The sequence below is a fragment of the Varroa destructor genome, unplaced genomic scaffold (genome assembly GCF_002443255.2).
Source record: "Varroa destructor unplaced genomic scaffold, Vdes_3.0 BEIS01000001.1, whole genome shotgun sequence".
Taxonomy (NCBI): domain Eukaryota; kingdom Metazoa; phylum Arthropoda; class Arachnida; order Mesostigmata; family Varroidae; genus Varroa; species Varroa destructor.
Window position 1 is genome coordinate 55,599,078 of NW_019211454.1, and position 17,431 is coordinate 55,616,508.

At 44.5% G+C, this 17,431-nt stretch overlaps 1 protein-coding gene across 6 annotated transcripts in view; it reads left to right on the forward strand.

Annotated features, from left to right (window-relative positions):
* The window catches only part of LOC111253668 (uncharacterized), a 106,935-nt gene extending 91,987 nt beyond the window's left edge, over nt 1-14,948 (forward strand). For 5 of the 6 annotated variants that reach the window (XM_022813428.2, XM_086976881.1, XM_022813418.2 and 2 more), the window contains 4 exons: nt 514-786; nt 5,650-5,895; nt 7,932-8,046; nt 12,394-14,948. In XM_022813428.2, coding sequence (XP_022669163.1) covers nt 514-786; nt 5,650-5,895; nt 7,932-8,046; nt 12,394-12,489 — 730 coding nt within the window. In that variant the 3' untranslated portion in view covers nt 12,490-14,948. The remainder of the gene's footprint in view (nt 1-513; nt 787-5,649; nt 5,896-7,931; nt 8,047-12,393) is intronic. The other variant, XM_086976987.1, reaches the window with a different exon arrangement.
* Nucleotides 14,949-17,431: the final 2,483 nt, after the last annotated feature.

A 17,431-nucleotide genomic window follows, 5' to 3' on the forward strand; every position in this document is an offset into this window, starting at 1 on the left:
ATATAGAAAAAAGAGACAGAACCTCGTGGATAATATTTGTAATATAAATCACACTTTATTTTAAGGTAAAAATCTATCTAATCAAAGAATTATAAAAACTGATAACCACAGTTATTCCACAATCTTTTGAGAACTATCGTATTGCACTGCGTAATAAGTTAAAATGTCAAATCGGACAAAACCATATTCGGCCAACAGTAATCCTTACCTTAACCTTCAATCCAAAGGTGATACTTTCCAACGAATGTTAGATAGAATACAACAATTAGTAATAGTAGGGCTAGCTGTTCGTTTTAGGAATATCACAAAAATTCTCAAACGACAGTATGCAGCGACAACAAGATCTTGTCCGTCATCGATAGAAGTGGTTCGACTATCTACCAAATAATATCCATAATAATTAATCTTTTTTTTTTGCTTTTTGTCTCTTTTCTATTTTACATAACGTTTATTGGTGCTCTTCGTGTGCATCTATGACTCGTTGATATTTTGGTCGTACTCGCATCGTTCTAGTGCGGAACATCAGGTCGATCTAATGACCCGTCCAACAATAACCCGCGCAGGCCGCTTTCCGACGTATCGCGAAGAACTAATCATCCTAGTCGCCGTCATCGTTCTCCTCTGTATCGTGCTATTTATCGCCTGTGTCATCTGTTCGATCCGATGCTGCCGCCGCTCACCATCTTCAAAAACGCTCGATCTTCTCGAGGCGGCCCAAACTCCTCGGTCACATTCACGCAATGTTGACTTTAATAACCGAATTCCACGCGCGCACACACTCTACAGGTACGTCTGTTATTGTCTCTCATGTACGTTTACGTAACGCAAGATGCAGTTATCGCAAAATATGGTCATGAAGCATAAGTAAACGATTTAAAGTCTCCAGCAATCAGCTTGGTTCAATTATTAGAGAACCCATTCACATGGGTATGTTGTCAATGACGATAAAGTTAGTGTGGTCAAGTTTAGTATTTTTTTTCAGTGCTTAAGTATATACACTTTATCGCTTTTATATCTGCAAGGTCACATCAAACATTCTCATGCTTTTTCCCTATATTACTGTTCGAAATTCAACACAGATACGGAATTGTTTTTCTTTTAAGAAACCGAGTGAAAATAAGTGACAACCAGTTTACCCTTGTTTTTCTGGCTTGAATCCACTCTCCGAGTCTATGACGAATTGTTTCTTTCTCTCTTGGGGCATGCTGTACGAATCATTTCTCTACTAGTCTACGACGCTCTTCACGTGAAGAGTAGTAAAAGTTCGTTGGATTTGTGTCCCGATAGTCCTTCTGAATGCTGCCTTTCTGGTCGTGAATCCTGGTAGGATTGTGGGTGGTGAACACAGTGAGCCATGTTAGCAGACGTCGATGTCCGTTTGTTTTTCCGTTAGCACCTTCTCCCTCTCTTTTTCGCATGGTACGAGTGTGTCATGAAGAAAACTATAGAAGAATTAAATACGCGAGAGAAAGATTGCCCTGTTAGCGGCCTGCGGATCGCTGTCTTTTTCTCGAGTCAGTGCAAGTTTCATTCGGCTCTCGATGGTGGACCGGGTGGCGGATGCAGGAGAAGCCAACATGACATGTTTGAGTCTCCAGTGGCAAGGGGGTGCACACCCCCGACAACTGCCCGGGCGAAAAAGCAAGTTGCATTCATTGCGCAACGCAAAAACAAACAGAGAGAGAAAGAAAGGGTGGTTAACAGAGCATGGAGCTGGGGTTACATGGTCGAGGAGCGGTTATGAACTCTTTTGTCGGAGGCCTGTGTATCCCATCTCTTCGGTAAACACCGCTGTTACACTCGCTCTACCAAAACTTAGAGTCGCCGGTACCGGTGGTAATAGAGGCAGGCAGACCGGAGTGCGGCATTGCAGGAGACTGTTGGAACTCGGGCGTCATGTCGGTCCTGACGTGAAGGAAGTCGATATGTACCACGAAAAACGCTACATGTAGTGGCGGAATGACTGACTCTGCAGGCGGCACTCCGCCCGTCTGACTGACAAATCCACTTTCCTCCGGACTTATCTCAGGGGAGACGCTGCTAATGACTGAGAGTCGCGGCAGCGCCCTAAACACTGCAGGCAGGAAGGCAGCGGGACATTCCGGATGCTTCAGCCGGTGTCGCCCAGGCAGCTTACCTGACAGACCGACCGCAGTTGCCCCGGTCTTATTTCGCCGTGGTGGCGCTGCCATTCACAAGTTTGTGCATGGCATTTTTCATTCGCTGTTACGGCGGCAACGACCATAACGGCAATAACGACAACGGAATGGACTCCGGATATCCTACGATCCTAGTAGTGTAGCATGAGACGAAAGGAAGAAAACGAATGAGTCGGTGAACACAAGAACGAACGTAAAGCGCCTACAAGAGCGCAAACGGTACGCGAACTTGTGGGAGAACTGGTTCACGTTTACGTCTCACCCTGGACACACAATTATCCGTTTGCTGCATAAACGGATCCCGGTTTGAAAGTTAAACCTGGTCTATTTTTAAGTAATGTATGTCTTTTATTAATAATCGTTCCACAGAAGCCTTATTACAATCTTCGTTATTGTCGCGGATAATATATGAGTTTGTGCGCAAAGCACAGAATCAAAAACCGCGAGGGGTATTTGGAAGCGATACGGTAGCTAGCCTCGTATATATTTTCATACATAAGTAATGATCGCCTAGCTTCGGATATAACTTGATGACGGATAAATGTCAATATATTAACTGGAAGCACTAGTGACTAGGACAGCGATGATGATAATTTTTGTGTAACGCTTAAATCTGTCTACGATGCATTATAATTAGATTAGTTGTACCAACTAAGTCACAACGGCAACGCTACCTTTGGATATAGTCCAAGTATAATGATATTTCAACATCTTATTGTGCGACGAACCCTTTAAGTGGTATTCAGGCTATCAAACAAAGCCGATAGGTGTTTACCTTATCGAGTACAGAATGATCTATGCAAGATCTAAATTATTGAAAAATGGTGCGTGCTACCGTGTCGTAGACTGATTTGCAGTTGTCCTATTGCTACCCTTTAAAGGCCACCACATTAATATGGTACGCCAGCTATTACAATGACGATTCTTCCTTGCTAATTTGCTATTGCCCTTAGAAATTTCTGCTTGACGAATATTTTAAAGCATAACTTTGTACACCGGCACAGTCTAAGCTAGTTTCTGGAATACGCGCATAGACGCTGACAATACTGCGTCGTCTCCCGGCTGGCTGACCGATAAAGCGAACGGTCTTTTAATATAGCAAGGGAATATCAAGAGATATCTCAGTTCCGATTCTTGCTGAATATCCACTATAAAAAAACGTGTTGTTATTTAATTCAATATTACCTTGACTCAACTTTGGCTGAGAAGGTGTGTGAAATTATGTGTATCGCAACAGCTACGGCAATTTGGCCATTTCAGCCACTAAGGTGATACTTATGGCTTCTGGGCAACTTGTTTCAGTTGACTAACCGTCTGCTTTTATCGCCTCCACCATATTCTTTAGTTTTATGATCGCTCATTCTCCCGTATCTCTCCTATCAACCTCCTTCAGAATCTGTGAAAGCTTTCCGCTTCGGCGTTCCAGCTGGCCGATTCGTCCTCTCGTTTCCGTGGCCGTCCTTTTGACCTCTTGAAGAGTGTTTTCGATCAGCGGTAGTGCAGCGGCTTCCGCTGGAGCAACAGTGTTTGTTGCTACGTTTACGCTGCCACTTTTAGTGCTTTGACGAGCGCAACTATAGAAAACTCAATAGCGAACTAGTGCTGTAGCACTTTAGTTGGTTTTGGCTGGTTTCCACTAGGTCATGTCGGCACCTCTCCACATCCACCGCCATCGCTAGGACCACTTCTTGGCAAAGGCGAGCTGCCCCTGCCAGAGGCCTGGAGACCTGCCTATAAACAGATTAGTGTCGCCGCAGACAACGGACACATCGGGTGCCATTCGGTCCTTCCGGCTCCTCGTGGTTGCTCCTGGCGGATCCGCCTCAGATATTCTATTACCCAGGGATTAACTTGTCGGCAGGCAGTAACAGCTCCCGACAGCACGCTCGAACGAGTGGTAAGCAGACAGGACGACATCAACTGCTGCAAAAGAGAGGATTGAGGCTTTAGGGGCACGGGGTAAGGGGTCGAGCGAGACGATGAGAAGAAAATTCTTTTTCGTCCATACCGCGCTAGAATGCGACGGTGTCGGCAGAAAGGCCAAATGAGAATCGTCAGCCGGCCTAGCCGGACGCACCACTCTAATAGCAGCAGCGGCACAGCGGCCCTCTCGGTCAAGCTCTTCTCTAGTGGCAGTCCTATAGCTCCTTCCGTCTCTCTTTCGCACATTAATCGTACTGAAGGGGGGCCGTCGCTGTTATTCAGTTCAGCCTTACTCTACATCAGTAGTAGCTGAACGCCAAAGCAGCTCACTGCTGGCTAAATAACTACGATCAAGTGCAAAATGTTGAAATTAGATCTCCCTCATTTGTTTTCGCAGTGGCTTCCTCGTTTGTTGCCTATGCTAGGTCGACGACTGGAAAGTTGTAGTAGTAATAGGAGTAGCAAACGCTCATGGTAGCTGCAGGCGTCAGCGGATGTGTTGCCGTCAGAACGTTGCCAGCCACCGTAGCGGGATGTGATAAGAACGATGGCGGTGATGAAGGCGGCAGCGGTAGACGAGCCACGACAACGGTCAGAATTCGTTGGTCATCTCTTCGTAGTCGTTCCCTATGACCTCCTTCTTCTTTGCTATCTTTGCGTCCCACGTGTTGGCGTTTTCCAAGGGTCTTTAGCAGTTTTGTCGTCGTGTCATACGAACAAGCTCGATAATTAAGTAGAAAGGAGCTCTCTGGAACGCTGACCGGCTGGGAAGCCACTTGAGAACGTTAGGGAACCAACGGCTTGATTCCGCAATGCTCGTATTCAATTTTCTCGTCTCGACCTTCCTCATTCTTTTTGTCATTTATTTCACCCGTCACTGACTCTGTCCTACTTCGAGGTCCGAATATTGCCATTCTGAAAAGATTTGCCTTGCAACGGCGGTCAGCGCCTACGAGAATAAATGAAACACTTTAAGCGTGCTGACCACCCTCAGGCAAGAACGAGTCCTGTGAGATTACACACAGCCAGAATATATATATATATATATGGGTCAAGCAAGTCGCTGCTTTTTTGTGTCTTTATATAGAAGTATCTTTATTCATATTCCCTTCTTAGATCGTATGTCAATGTTATCGGCATCACTCGTGCTTCCCTTAACTACTTGTAAAAATGAGAGCGCATTTGACACTCCGTAAGGCATACTACGTATTGAACTACTTCAGCACGTAGTTCATCTGTTTGCCCTATCTAGCTATGCAGCTGAAGTATATTTTTTAAATCACTATGTGCAATAAACAGTCGATCAACAACAAGGATAAAAACAGATGCTATTTGATTATCATCTAATTCCTAGTTATGTCTGATAGCATCGTTATATTGTAATTCTTGCTACATTAATTTCTTTTTTACTATGTCTCAATATTCAAGTACGATAAGAAAACAACTGTTAATTATTAGCTGTTAGTTACTGATGACGAAATGAAAGATAACAAATATATTAGATCCTGAAGGCAAGCATGTTCAGTTTATTATGGTCATTTCTCCTCTTTTTTCTATCTAATTACAGTCCAACCGCGAGCGAATACTCGGGCTGCTTAAGCCCTGTGACTCCATTCGGTCCCGGTGTTGTTCAGCCGTTCGACACCTGTCTAGTCCCCCTAGACGACGTGACGCCTTCTGGCGCACCGCGTGCGATGGGCACGCATGGAACAGCTGGGCCGCATGTCACAAGCCGGGCGGCTCCGGCTATAAGGCCCAACAATTTAGCGATAAGGCCTCGCGTCGATTTTTCGCCTGAAAGGAGTCGATTCAGGTGGGACATACTGTATTTGGACATGCTTAGTTTCATCAAAGAATATTGTTATTGTCCAAATGAAAAAAAGGCACTGACTTGCTTTTGGGTGGCATAACCCGACCAGTAAAGTCCATGAATAAGATTTAGTTTTTGTACTTGCGCCGTTCTATCGTATGATACGATATGGAAAGTTTCTCCAGAAGGTAGTTAAATGAGGCGTTATTACTCTGAAAAAAAAAGTGTATATATGAAGTCAGCTCTCAAATAGGAGCATTAGATAAGAATAGATTACTGCCTCAGTACCATCACATTAGTATCGAGTTTATTCAGCGTCCTCGTTTCAGAGGTAGATAAATACAGAGCACAGAATTGACAGATTTAAGAAAATACCGAAGAATTTGCCCGTGGGTGGTTTTTCTACCCGTAACCATCATTACTATGCGTTACTAAATTTTAGTCCTTTTGTACTGAACTAGAGTGTTTGGTGCTATATCTAAGCAAAAAATCACAAAGAACATAATTTTGTATCAGATTTTGACCGAATTCACCGAAGCCGCGATGGGCATGAGTAGGGTACCAGTCTCCAGCTAGTACTCATAATCTGTGATTTTCCCTAATAATATGAATGAGCTTATTTCACACTTACCCTACATCCCCTAAGCCGCTTGCCATTATATCTGTGATAATATCAAAATTGGTCCGCAATGCAGTATTTCCAATGTCAGAAGTACTGGATTGGACAGCTCTAGTGCTTTCAGAAGTCATTATTCTTTTATTACTTGCACACTCGCTCGCTCTCTATAAGTGAGCATCTGAAACAGTCAGAGCAGATTGATTTAGCATTCGACAGTTGTGGAATCGAGCATGGGATAAGCTCAACAACGGCAAGCTTGGCCTGGATCTCACTCCGCGTCGTAGAAAAGCGCGTCGTATGGACGTACACCATAGCCTACGTGCATTGCCGTGAAACCATTAACGTGTTGTTCGAATGTCGAGCATTTCCGGCAGCTTCTTATATTGCATTGCTCGTGTTGCAACCTATATAATATATGTTGCTTCCGCCGTGACTACCGCTGAGGCATGCTCTTGTCCTAATGAAAAGATGCAGCCATTTGGTAGGCAGCAACCTCAGGACCCTGCAGTAGCTCGCTTTAGCCCTGCTGGTTCTATAAAGCCCAACAACATCCCACGGGACTCCTTAACTATCTTTCGATACCTTTGGTTGCTGCTCCAGTTTTTCAATTCAACTTAACGTAACGCTCGTCTGAACCAAGTGATGGCCATAATTAAACTTTACTGAGCGACTGGGTTCTCTGCTGATTGCCGGAATCTGCGGCTAGCAGCAGCTTCACGCGAAGTTTCAAACGGAGAGCAGCTCCCTCAGCCCCTCAGATCCCTAGCTGCCGCTTTGATGATTGCTTTGGCTGTGGCGGTAACGCAGCTCCCGGCGTCCTTTGTTCCTGCGAATCGAGTCAGAACGGATAAACCTTAACACAAGGTGCAGCGCTCGACGATATCCGTTATTGCTGTCGACCAGCGGAGCTTCGCAGTAAAGCTTTGTGTATTCCAATAGTTCGAATCTATGGCTTCGCTTCTTTCGTGCTCGAGTTTGTCTGGCTGGTCTTGGGAAGACCCCAGCTACCTAAGAGAGAATCGCATACATTTTGTCTCGAAACAAAACACTTGAAATAGTAATAGAGTAGGATTACTCCTAAATGAATGTGAATCAATGATTTAGGATATGGCAGGAAGGGTAGAATTGTTGATATTGTCCAATATAAATGCTTGGCCGATGCCGCTGTGTGAAATTATCGCTCAGACAACTCTATCATTTTATCGCCGTCTGGCTTCTCTCTAATTCTCGAGCGCAGATTGTTAATTAATAAATAAAATTCTTGTAATACTGTAATTGGTAAAAATAGCGACGCAAAGAGGCACCTCTAGGCCACCGAGCCCGGACAACATTTTCTTGAGAAAAACGTTTTGTTATAATAAAGAATATCTACTAAGTTACAGTTCTCTTTAATAATCAATACCGCTTTTGATCATTGCAGATCGTATAATTATCCGCCGAAGCATTCCCGCACCCTCCCGTCTGGAGTCGGATCAAAAAACTTTTCCAAGAGCAACACGACCCAGTCCACTGAGCAATTAACAAAAAATCATTCGGTGAGTGGCAACTGACATGCGATAAGTTGTTTGAATTTTGTTTTCCACAATCGTTGATTTCTTTATCGTAATATTTGAGGTTCAGAATACGTGATCCCCTAAGTGACTAAACAAGGGTCCCACAAAAAGCAAATATGCGGGGACGGTAGCTCATTTTATCAGAGTAGTATCTTTGGAATACCGTTTTGTCCTTAAATCTTTTCTTCGGTTACATTACAGTGCAGTCATGAAAATGCTGACTAATGGCCAGCCTAAAGGTTCCGTTAGACTGTTCGATTTTCCATGGCTGGATTGTTTCGTTCAGCCTTTTTTTGTATTACGTTGACGTTTTAACTGTTGTACACATTTCTTCTGTGTTCCATAGCTGAAACCTTATCTGGATTGTATGTCGCCAGCTTATGTAGCCTTGTAAATTTGTAAGGGTATATCTCACTGGACCTGCACAGTTACCAAATTCCCGTCACGGCTTTTTGCCCCCTAAATGAATAATATCCATTGATGAGCAAAAGCAAGCAGGAAAGCAGCAGGACATGAGGTTTTTATGCTATTTGAGCGCACCGCACTGTGTCGTCGCACTGCCTATCTAGGGTTTCCGTATTGCTAACTTTCAAAGAACCAACCTCGACTACCTTCCCCGCCCTCCTCCCGCGTCCTGCAAGTCCCTCTTAAATAACCGTGGCGTTTTCTATCATCATGCGCGCGAAATCGAGTATTGTAAGCAGCGGGAGGAGACGGGACACGGCGAGACGGTGCGTTCGCCCGTCGTATAACACATGAACTCCTCTTTGTGTAAAGAGTGAATGCCTCACTTCGCGCAAACGTTGAACGTAGACTTGGTACCGGGTGGTCGTCGACGAAGGCTTGACGCTCGTGGGGCTATGGCATATCGAGGTGGTTGTAATGGCCTGGCAGCAGTCGCGGTGGCGTTGGGGCGCCTAAAAGTTCTTAGTTCGTCTTCCGGCCTATGACGTTGTGTGTACGCGTTACGAGTTTAAGAAGATGGTCGAAGGCAACGCCGGGTGAAGTCTTGCTGAGTTGGTTCGGTGCTCGTTCGCTCGCTTCCTCGGTAGTTGATTTACTGGGAGACCTTCCGGCCCGCTACCGTGGTGCTGATGCTACCGCTGCTGTTCTTCGCTCGTTCGAACAGTGGAAGGGGTTGGAGTTGCAGCTCGTTTTGCAGTACTTTCCTGTTCCTCCTTTCTACCCTTTAGTCGGCTGGCAACCAGCCTTTGCGTCTACCCTGGTCATTTCGCTAGCCAAAGGCGGCGAATAAAAAAAGTTAAAGGGGCTTGAACTGAGGGATAACGGCCAAACAGGACCAGGTGCTAAGTCAGGGCTTGGCACAGGCATAGAAAGCAACGCGGCGGTAACATTTTTGTACTCGCCAGTTTTCCCGACACAATCGTTCTACTACACTTCACTAAGGGCTTTTCCAACCTAGAAGCAGCAATGGCAAGATCAGCGGCAAAAGTAGCCATCGAACGACCTGTACGAGACTCTCGTTGCAGGCGTTACCAGGAACCTGTGCGCAGTCCGGGCAGTTTGTTATACAAACCGACATATGCCTAGTGGAGCTACTCTAGTGGAGTTATTACTGGACGCGGCACACCGTTGCACAAGCAGTACTTTCCTACAGTTTGCTTTTTTCCGTGTAGTAACGTCCCCTTCGTTCCTTCTTTCGTCCATCCCCGACCGAACTCGGTACTCGTTGACAGTACCTTATACTGCATGAGTTCGACTTATGCCTACACGGCGTTAGCCGCAATAGCATCTGAGGCACGGCCGTCTTTGCGTTCCTACTCATGTTTGTTCTTATACGACGTTAGTGGCTGCAAAAGAACAGGATTTGGAGGGGAGCTGGAAAAAGAGGACGAAAACTTCGACGAAGACGATACCGCCAACGATGAGTTTGCAGTCTCAAGTAGAAGGGTGGCGGAAAAGGAAAAAACGACAAGCGACAGCTGATGAGGAAAAAATAAGGGCAAAACGCGGTGGCTGAAGAAAGAAAAAGAAGATGCTGCAAACACTACTAGTCGTGACGGTAGTGGCCTGCTTGCTGCTGAGAATTTAGCGAGCGAAGCGAACGGGAAAAGGAAGCACGAAGGCAACCGAAGCAGGCAAGAAGCCAACGAAAGGGGCAACGAAATGACTAGTTGGGGGGCGACCAGTCAACCGGGCAGACGCTGTTGGCGCAGAGGGTGAAGGTTGTCTTCGTAGCCGTCTCTGCTGCTGCTGCCATCTTCGCCGTCGTCACCATATCATCCTATTCCATAGATACAACCTTACGGGGTACAAGGGCAAAAGAAGCCGTAACAATATATCTTTGTAGCAAACCTTGTAGCTGGTGGCGCTGCTGGCTGGCAAGCTGCCCGCTCGTTCATTCAGTAGTCACTATCACTAAACATGCGCGCATTGCTACATACACTGGTACTGCACTATTTTTCCATTCGTGTAGAAAAAAAATCGAGTAAAAGAGTGGGTGTAGTCGAAGTCCAAAAAACATGATAGAGGCAGCCTACTACTGATATCTAGGCATGTACGTAAGTACCCCTAAGAATATGCACGTATATATACGAATAGGTGTGTGTACATTCTCTTGCCTGATCTATCTGCGAAATGCTTCCTAGCAGAAAGGCACAGATAAGCAGTAAGCCAGCAATGCTATATGTTGTGGACGCTACGGTGAAGAAAATAAATGTCTCTATAATTTTACCGGTTCGTTTTGTGGGACAAGGAGAACAGCCTAAGGACAACAATAACTGAAATTCATTGCCAAATGACGCTTTACCTTGTACCATATCGTGCCATGGGCCAGTGGCGTAACTTGCCTCGGCTGCTTCGCTCCATTGCCACTTCCGTTAAGCGCCCGTTGTGCTTCTTTTTGCGTTAAACCAATAAAATTTAAATGCTTTTAAATGCTGTAAATTGACGCCATGTCAACAATGAGCCATTAGTAACATCGAAATATTTTACCCTATATCTAACAACGCCCCATACACACGACAGCAAACAGCCAGCCCTCTCAGTTCATTGTGCTTCCTTGCTTCCTCGCATCATCGCTGTCTCTTGCTGCCTCTATCCATCCATGAGTACGATAAGCAACGTTCTAGTGCAACTATACATTAATGGTTCCTTTGCATGGCGGCAGAGGGGCTTGGCACGAACTTTGTAAGGCTCGGGGCGTTCGAATCTAAGAGGGCAACTTCGTTGGAATGAAGGACAATCCGCATACAGCGCTATTAACTGCGATCGATGTTTATGTTACCGCTTCGTTCTCTTGCAATTGCCGCGAACAATGAACGATAAGCAGAGACAGTCTGCGCTGAAGACAAGACAGTCGACTGTTATTGAGGACGATCGGTCGTCAACCAGGTTGTCGACTGCGAATAACAGAAGCAGAGTGGTCAAATCTTCGTTTATCATACTACAATGAAGAATGAAAGTGATGTATATCCGCTAGGCGGGAAGGAACGAGGCACAGACGGCTAGCGGTGGTCACAGTCGTAGCGACCGCCATAGCATATTACTACGAGACGAGCATGGAAAGGGGCAACATAGGACAGCGGTAGCAGCAGTAACCTCATCAGCATCATCAGGCGCGACCGCTTATTTGTTACGACCTGAGGGAGTGCAGTTGTTGACAGTTTACAGCCACCGTCGCCAGTCGCTATAGCGATAACAGAAGCTGCTAGAGCAGTGGCAGAAACGACAAGATTGTGACTGTGTCAGCCTGTTTGAGTAGCGCCAGCTCGTCGCCTCCATCCAGCTAATTCATCCTCACGAGGTTATATGGCGTTTGTTTCTCTCTCTCTCTCTCTCTCTCGCTTCCCTCCAATAAGGCTGTTATACCATCGATATATCTTTGTATCCGCCTTTAAAGCATATGTATATGACACTGCATATACATATGCGTATACTGTGCGGGGCGCTACGGGCCTGCTGTCGATCGTTCATAGCTCGACATCTTAAACGCTCAGGTGGCTTCAGATTTGCAATAGAAGTAATGCATGTAATCAACTAGACGTAATTTACCTAACGGTCGGTACTGCCAGGTTGAAGTGATTCTAACGCAGTAGGCAGGGCCGTATTCGGATTACTTATTACTTTATTAAGCTTTTCGTTAGCGAGCGAGCGATCGATGGAAAATAACAATCTACTCATGATTTTACTTTGGATATAAGTGAATTGTTTGCTAGTTGATTGTAGCAATAAAAAGATATGTGTCGTTGCGTTAGCGCTTTTACTGCCGACAAAAACGTGAGCAACGATAGATAGCTCTATGTAAAACGTAGGTGAAAAATTATGTGTACATCATTTATTAATGTGTTTACCTTCCGCTCATTACAGTTTGACGATGATTCCGGCGTCGATAATCCGACTTATTTACCAACCCCTTCTACACCGCACGTCACGAGTGATATCGCCGAAACACACAAGATCTGAGCAGCGGTGGATCACATTGACTCCCAACGGCAACGCGACCGTTCCAATCAACGCTTCTTCCAGCAGATACAACAATCATAACCTGTTTCTGTATATACACACGTTCTATGCTCCTCAACGAACTGTCACCATTTCTGCTATACGAATAATAATGATAGTAGGAAAAAGAAAAAAAAAAACAAGACAATTAGTAACTGCTGATGACTGGGATGCAAATCTAGCTCAGTAAAGGTTGCTAAAGCTGTCAGACACTAAACGTATGACGAAATCAGAGTTTAGGAATCAGAGCAATATAACCGAGACGACAGAGATCGTCTCGCCCAAGACCTTGGCGTGTCTATTATATAACAATCGATTCGAGTAACGTATGGCGGGACGTGTGTTCTCAAGGTGAGTATATATATATATACATGTTGATTGGTTGACCGATCCGTACGGCAGCTGACTCCGCAGTTACACGTATGTACTGGTGCCAAACAATCATTTCACGTGCCAAACGAAGATTTCCACCAGAAGCAAAAAAAAACAAACGTATGGACGGATCATCTGCGGATCCGTTGTAGAAAAGTGTGAGAGATTGAAGGAAAAATGTGTAGTGAAGTTCAGGTTACTTCAAAGACTGTCCGCGAATTTCGTATTGGTGCCGATGACAAATATTTGTCGGTTACATGTTGTTGAAAGCGTTGTATGGGGACAGAGAAGTAAAGGCATCTCAAAAAAAAAAAACTAACTTTAAGAAAAAAGCAAAACTAACTTTAAGAGCATGATAAACTCTAGTAATGCCACTAGAGTATGCTGTACTAATAGATAACATGGAATCTCAGCGAAATTTACGGGTAACGGAAGATGAGACTGAGCAGGAAATAGAGCCGAAGGGAGGTGACGTGTGTTTTTATAGGATTTTGTTGCCATAAGTAATACAAAAAATATTTGTACCTAGGTAGATCGATATTATTCGTAGTTAGACACAAGTAAATCGAGTTTATTGCCAAACCAATAAACTTAGAGCAGGACGGAAGACGAGGTCGCGATAATGAGGAAAGGGCCAAGCGCCTTAAAATTCGATCGATGCGCAAAGTCTATTTCAGCTGGCTTCATCGATTCGTCCGCGTTGGTTCTGGCTACCAGTTAGAGAACTCTATCTGATTCAGGCCTGTCTATTCCAATGCGACAAAACTGATGGACATACTAGCTCCTATATTAACGATCATGTTTTGTATAGTATTTACCAGCAAAATTTAACAATGGAGACCGAGCGGTCATTAGCGGTCGGTAAATAAAGTGGATGATTTAAACTAAAGCTATAAGTACGCATGTGCTATAGTTAATAGATAGTCGACCTGACGAAGACATGAAAAATTCAAGAGCGCGTGACGAACGAGATGAGGTACAAGAATGAAGTTCGAGAGGCGCCGGAATGCGTTTGAGGGCACCACCCAACTGGGTTCATAATACAAAGATGCCAATGTCATTAAATTGCTGCTGTTGTTGCTGCTATTACAACTGCTAAGAAATGCGAAACTAGAATTACGGAAGAAACGCGTCATTATACAAGCGCAAAACACTATCTTGGACCAGCGTAGAACCCCAGGAAATCGACCGCGACAGAGGTGACTGTATGTTTATGGTAGCAACTGCGAACTGGTCATATTTGTGACTTAGAGCATGTTCAATATAACTCAAAGCTGACCCGCGAAGGCTTGACGGAGTGCGCAATCGCAATACGAAGAAAGTAACAAATATGGAAACCTAATATCATATGATGATGTTTACACGACAAACAAAAAATCAATTCTATAAAAAAAGTTAAGTATAGATGAATAGTTTAGGGATTCGCAGATCAGCGAGTGGTGACAGGCTCAACATTAGGCGGAGACGCCCCCTGAAAGACGCACTCTTTAAACACAGCGCGCTTGCAAGAGGCGTAAGTTGTAGTACATACAAAAACAGATATATAGGTATATATATATATATATATATATATATATATATATATATATGGCGAGTAAGAAAGGAGCACGTATAAGCAAGTGGAAGGTGAAAAAAACTGAATGCTATTGACAGATGCTATCAAACGGTCGAGCAGATTGGCGTCGGAGCCCGAGACGAAAGGAACCAGGCGATCTGGGCTTTGGAACAGGGAGACCCTTGACATAATGGAAGGATTGGATAACAAGGGGCTAATGATCGAGTAGGCGATCACTATTTTTGTACAATACCAAAGTACATGTGTTGTATCGACAACTAAATGATGATATTGATAATGATTATATAGAGGTTTAGCATTATTACCGTACTGTTATTTAAGCGCGTTCGCCAAACGCGAGCTATACGTTTCGACGAAAGCGTAAAATTAGACTAGACATTAAGCCTATCGAAAGAAAATAATGTATATTGTCTTTTTTTGGACTTGCAGTTATTATTAATACGAAATAAATCTACTGTAATAATAACAATTAGTTTTTGTTTGGTTAATGATGGGTAATGTTATCGTTTATGTACTAGGAATAATCTTAGTTCAATGATACCTTTATTAGGTCTTGTTGTTGTTATCCGCAAGACTATTTTACCCTTCATTTAATTTTAGCAGCAACGCAGCAATACGTTTACTTAGCCCCGCATTTACGTGCATCTTTAACGCGTCATAGATAAGATCACCCATTGCAAAGCATCGGTGTTACCAAGGCAGCGCAATATAGTTTACAAATAAGGAAGCCCAAAAGGGCATGGCGAGTTGATAGATGTATCCTTTATGATCTTGTCGGGCATTTCAACCAAAGTTTTTTGATCTCTTCCAAGACGAATTTTCTTTCTTCCCTTTGCTGCAAACGTCACTGTCTGACCGTAGACTTTTAGAGTAGACAATGATAAAAGAAGCATACTTTTAAAATTGTCAGGCTTTCCTTCTAAGCATGTGTAGCTTTGCGACCACTTATGCGCGCTTTCTTCATTATAAAATTCACTTGTTTATGTACATGAGATTAGCCGAGTCGATCATCCTATCTATCTAGCTCACTTCAGTTCACCCAGATTTCACGTTCCGAATGAGACTTCAGTGGGAAGAGGGTTCGTCGCCTCTGTTTGGCCGAAGCAATTCAATAAAGTCTCAAAAAATGGCACCACATAAAAGTTACCAACGAAGCATAACGTACATCAAGCCGACGATAGCAGCCACAAGAAAGGGAAAAGGCCAATCGAAAAAATAGATAAGTTTACAATAGCAGTTTGTGAACTATAACGCGAATTACCAAATTCACAGACACTTTATTCACTAAGGGAAATAGACAGAAGTTAACGAAGGCGGTGTCAGTTCAAGCGCTGCACGATATGCACTCGCGGTCACGTCAGTACTATCGGTCCGATTAAGTTGACGAAAAATTAATTCCCAGTGCATGCGACTCTGTACTGATAGTACAGAGGAGAGAGAGAACAATGGCGGGCTACTGACTAAAGGTCGGAAAAGGCGAAGGATCACAGGAAGAACGTAGTCTCCCATGTATACGGGCGGCTCCACGAAGCGAACGAATAGTAGGAAAGTAGTGGGAAGTGCGCATGTCGGCAAGAAAGGTCCAATGTCTTCGTCGCGGCTTGAAAGAGAGAATTGAGAATAATATCTCTATATCGAATGGGACATCGAGGGACAATAGGACGTTGGGTTAATGTCGGCGTTTTCCGCTGAGACTTCAACAGTAGCAACACTGCGACGGTTCGCTTTAACTACTTTCCAGTATCAGACGTGCCACTGCTCTTAATGCACTACACTGCAGCAATGCGACGTCAGTCAGACATCGAGCCGCCAACGGCATCGAATGAATTGAAGGGGGGCCCGCCAGCCGTACGCTGCCGCCTAGTTCTCAGAGGAAATCTTTATGGGGAAGAGTATAACAGCGAAAGAGGGGTGAAGAGGGGTAAACACGCGGGACAGCAAAATGGGGTTTGAGAGAGAGAGAGAGAGAGAATATACATATATATTGAAAGAGAGATGGGGGTGAAGCGGGCTGACCGTAGCTTGAAACGGCAACACTTTTCTGCTCGCCCAGACGATCGTATCCGTCCTTCTCACTAGCTGGCGGGATGCGGAGCCATTGCAGCATCAGCACCGTTACATCAACGATGTCGTAACGTACGTTACCATTGCGTCCTCGGACCGCTATAGCCTTTTCCATCGTTTCTCGTGCAGTAACAACAGCTTCAATGGTCCAGAGAGATTACCACCCACATGCCCGGGTGCTACATACAAGACCACTAGTATAGACATGATTTGTAGTCGGCCTTGGCCGGCGACCAAGAGAGTTGATGGCAAGTCAGAGCAAGGCTTGCGAACTGCACCGAACAAATTTTCGGTATGAGCTGAAAGAAGATCGAAACCGTACATGACAGGGGAACAGGAGTATGATGAGTCTCAAGGCCTGTTAACTAATTCGGAGAGAAATATACTGCACGGTATTATAAGTGAAAAGTCGGCGAACAAACGAGGTCATCGTGTAGCGAGGGGACGATTTGGGGACAGATGGCGATCGAACTAGACAAAACACAATAGCGCGGCGATAGGCAAAGCATAAACGCTAGCGTATATCTAACATCATTCATAGCCGCTTTTTGGATAGTCCTGGTTTTCTGTGCGTTGCCACAGACTATCCCTGTCGTTTTGACTATCGTCAAGTTCTTGCGTTGCAAATAATCAGTTCTTACCAGAACTTAGTGCTGGATATATGTTGATTCACACACGACACGCGCACATATAGCCGTATGCTTTTTGCGAAAATGTACTTCGAAGTTTTATAGTGACTATAATAAAAAAAATGGGGTCAAATATTTATATCGGATTTTTTTTGCAGGATGACCTATTTATCCTGTTTCGCTAGAGAATCCTCTTTTGCAAACGAAGCTGTTTTCTGTATAAATTTTCGACACATCGCAGCACCACAGGATTAGTCCAGCA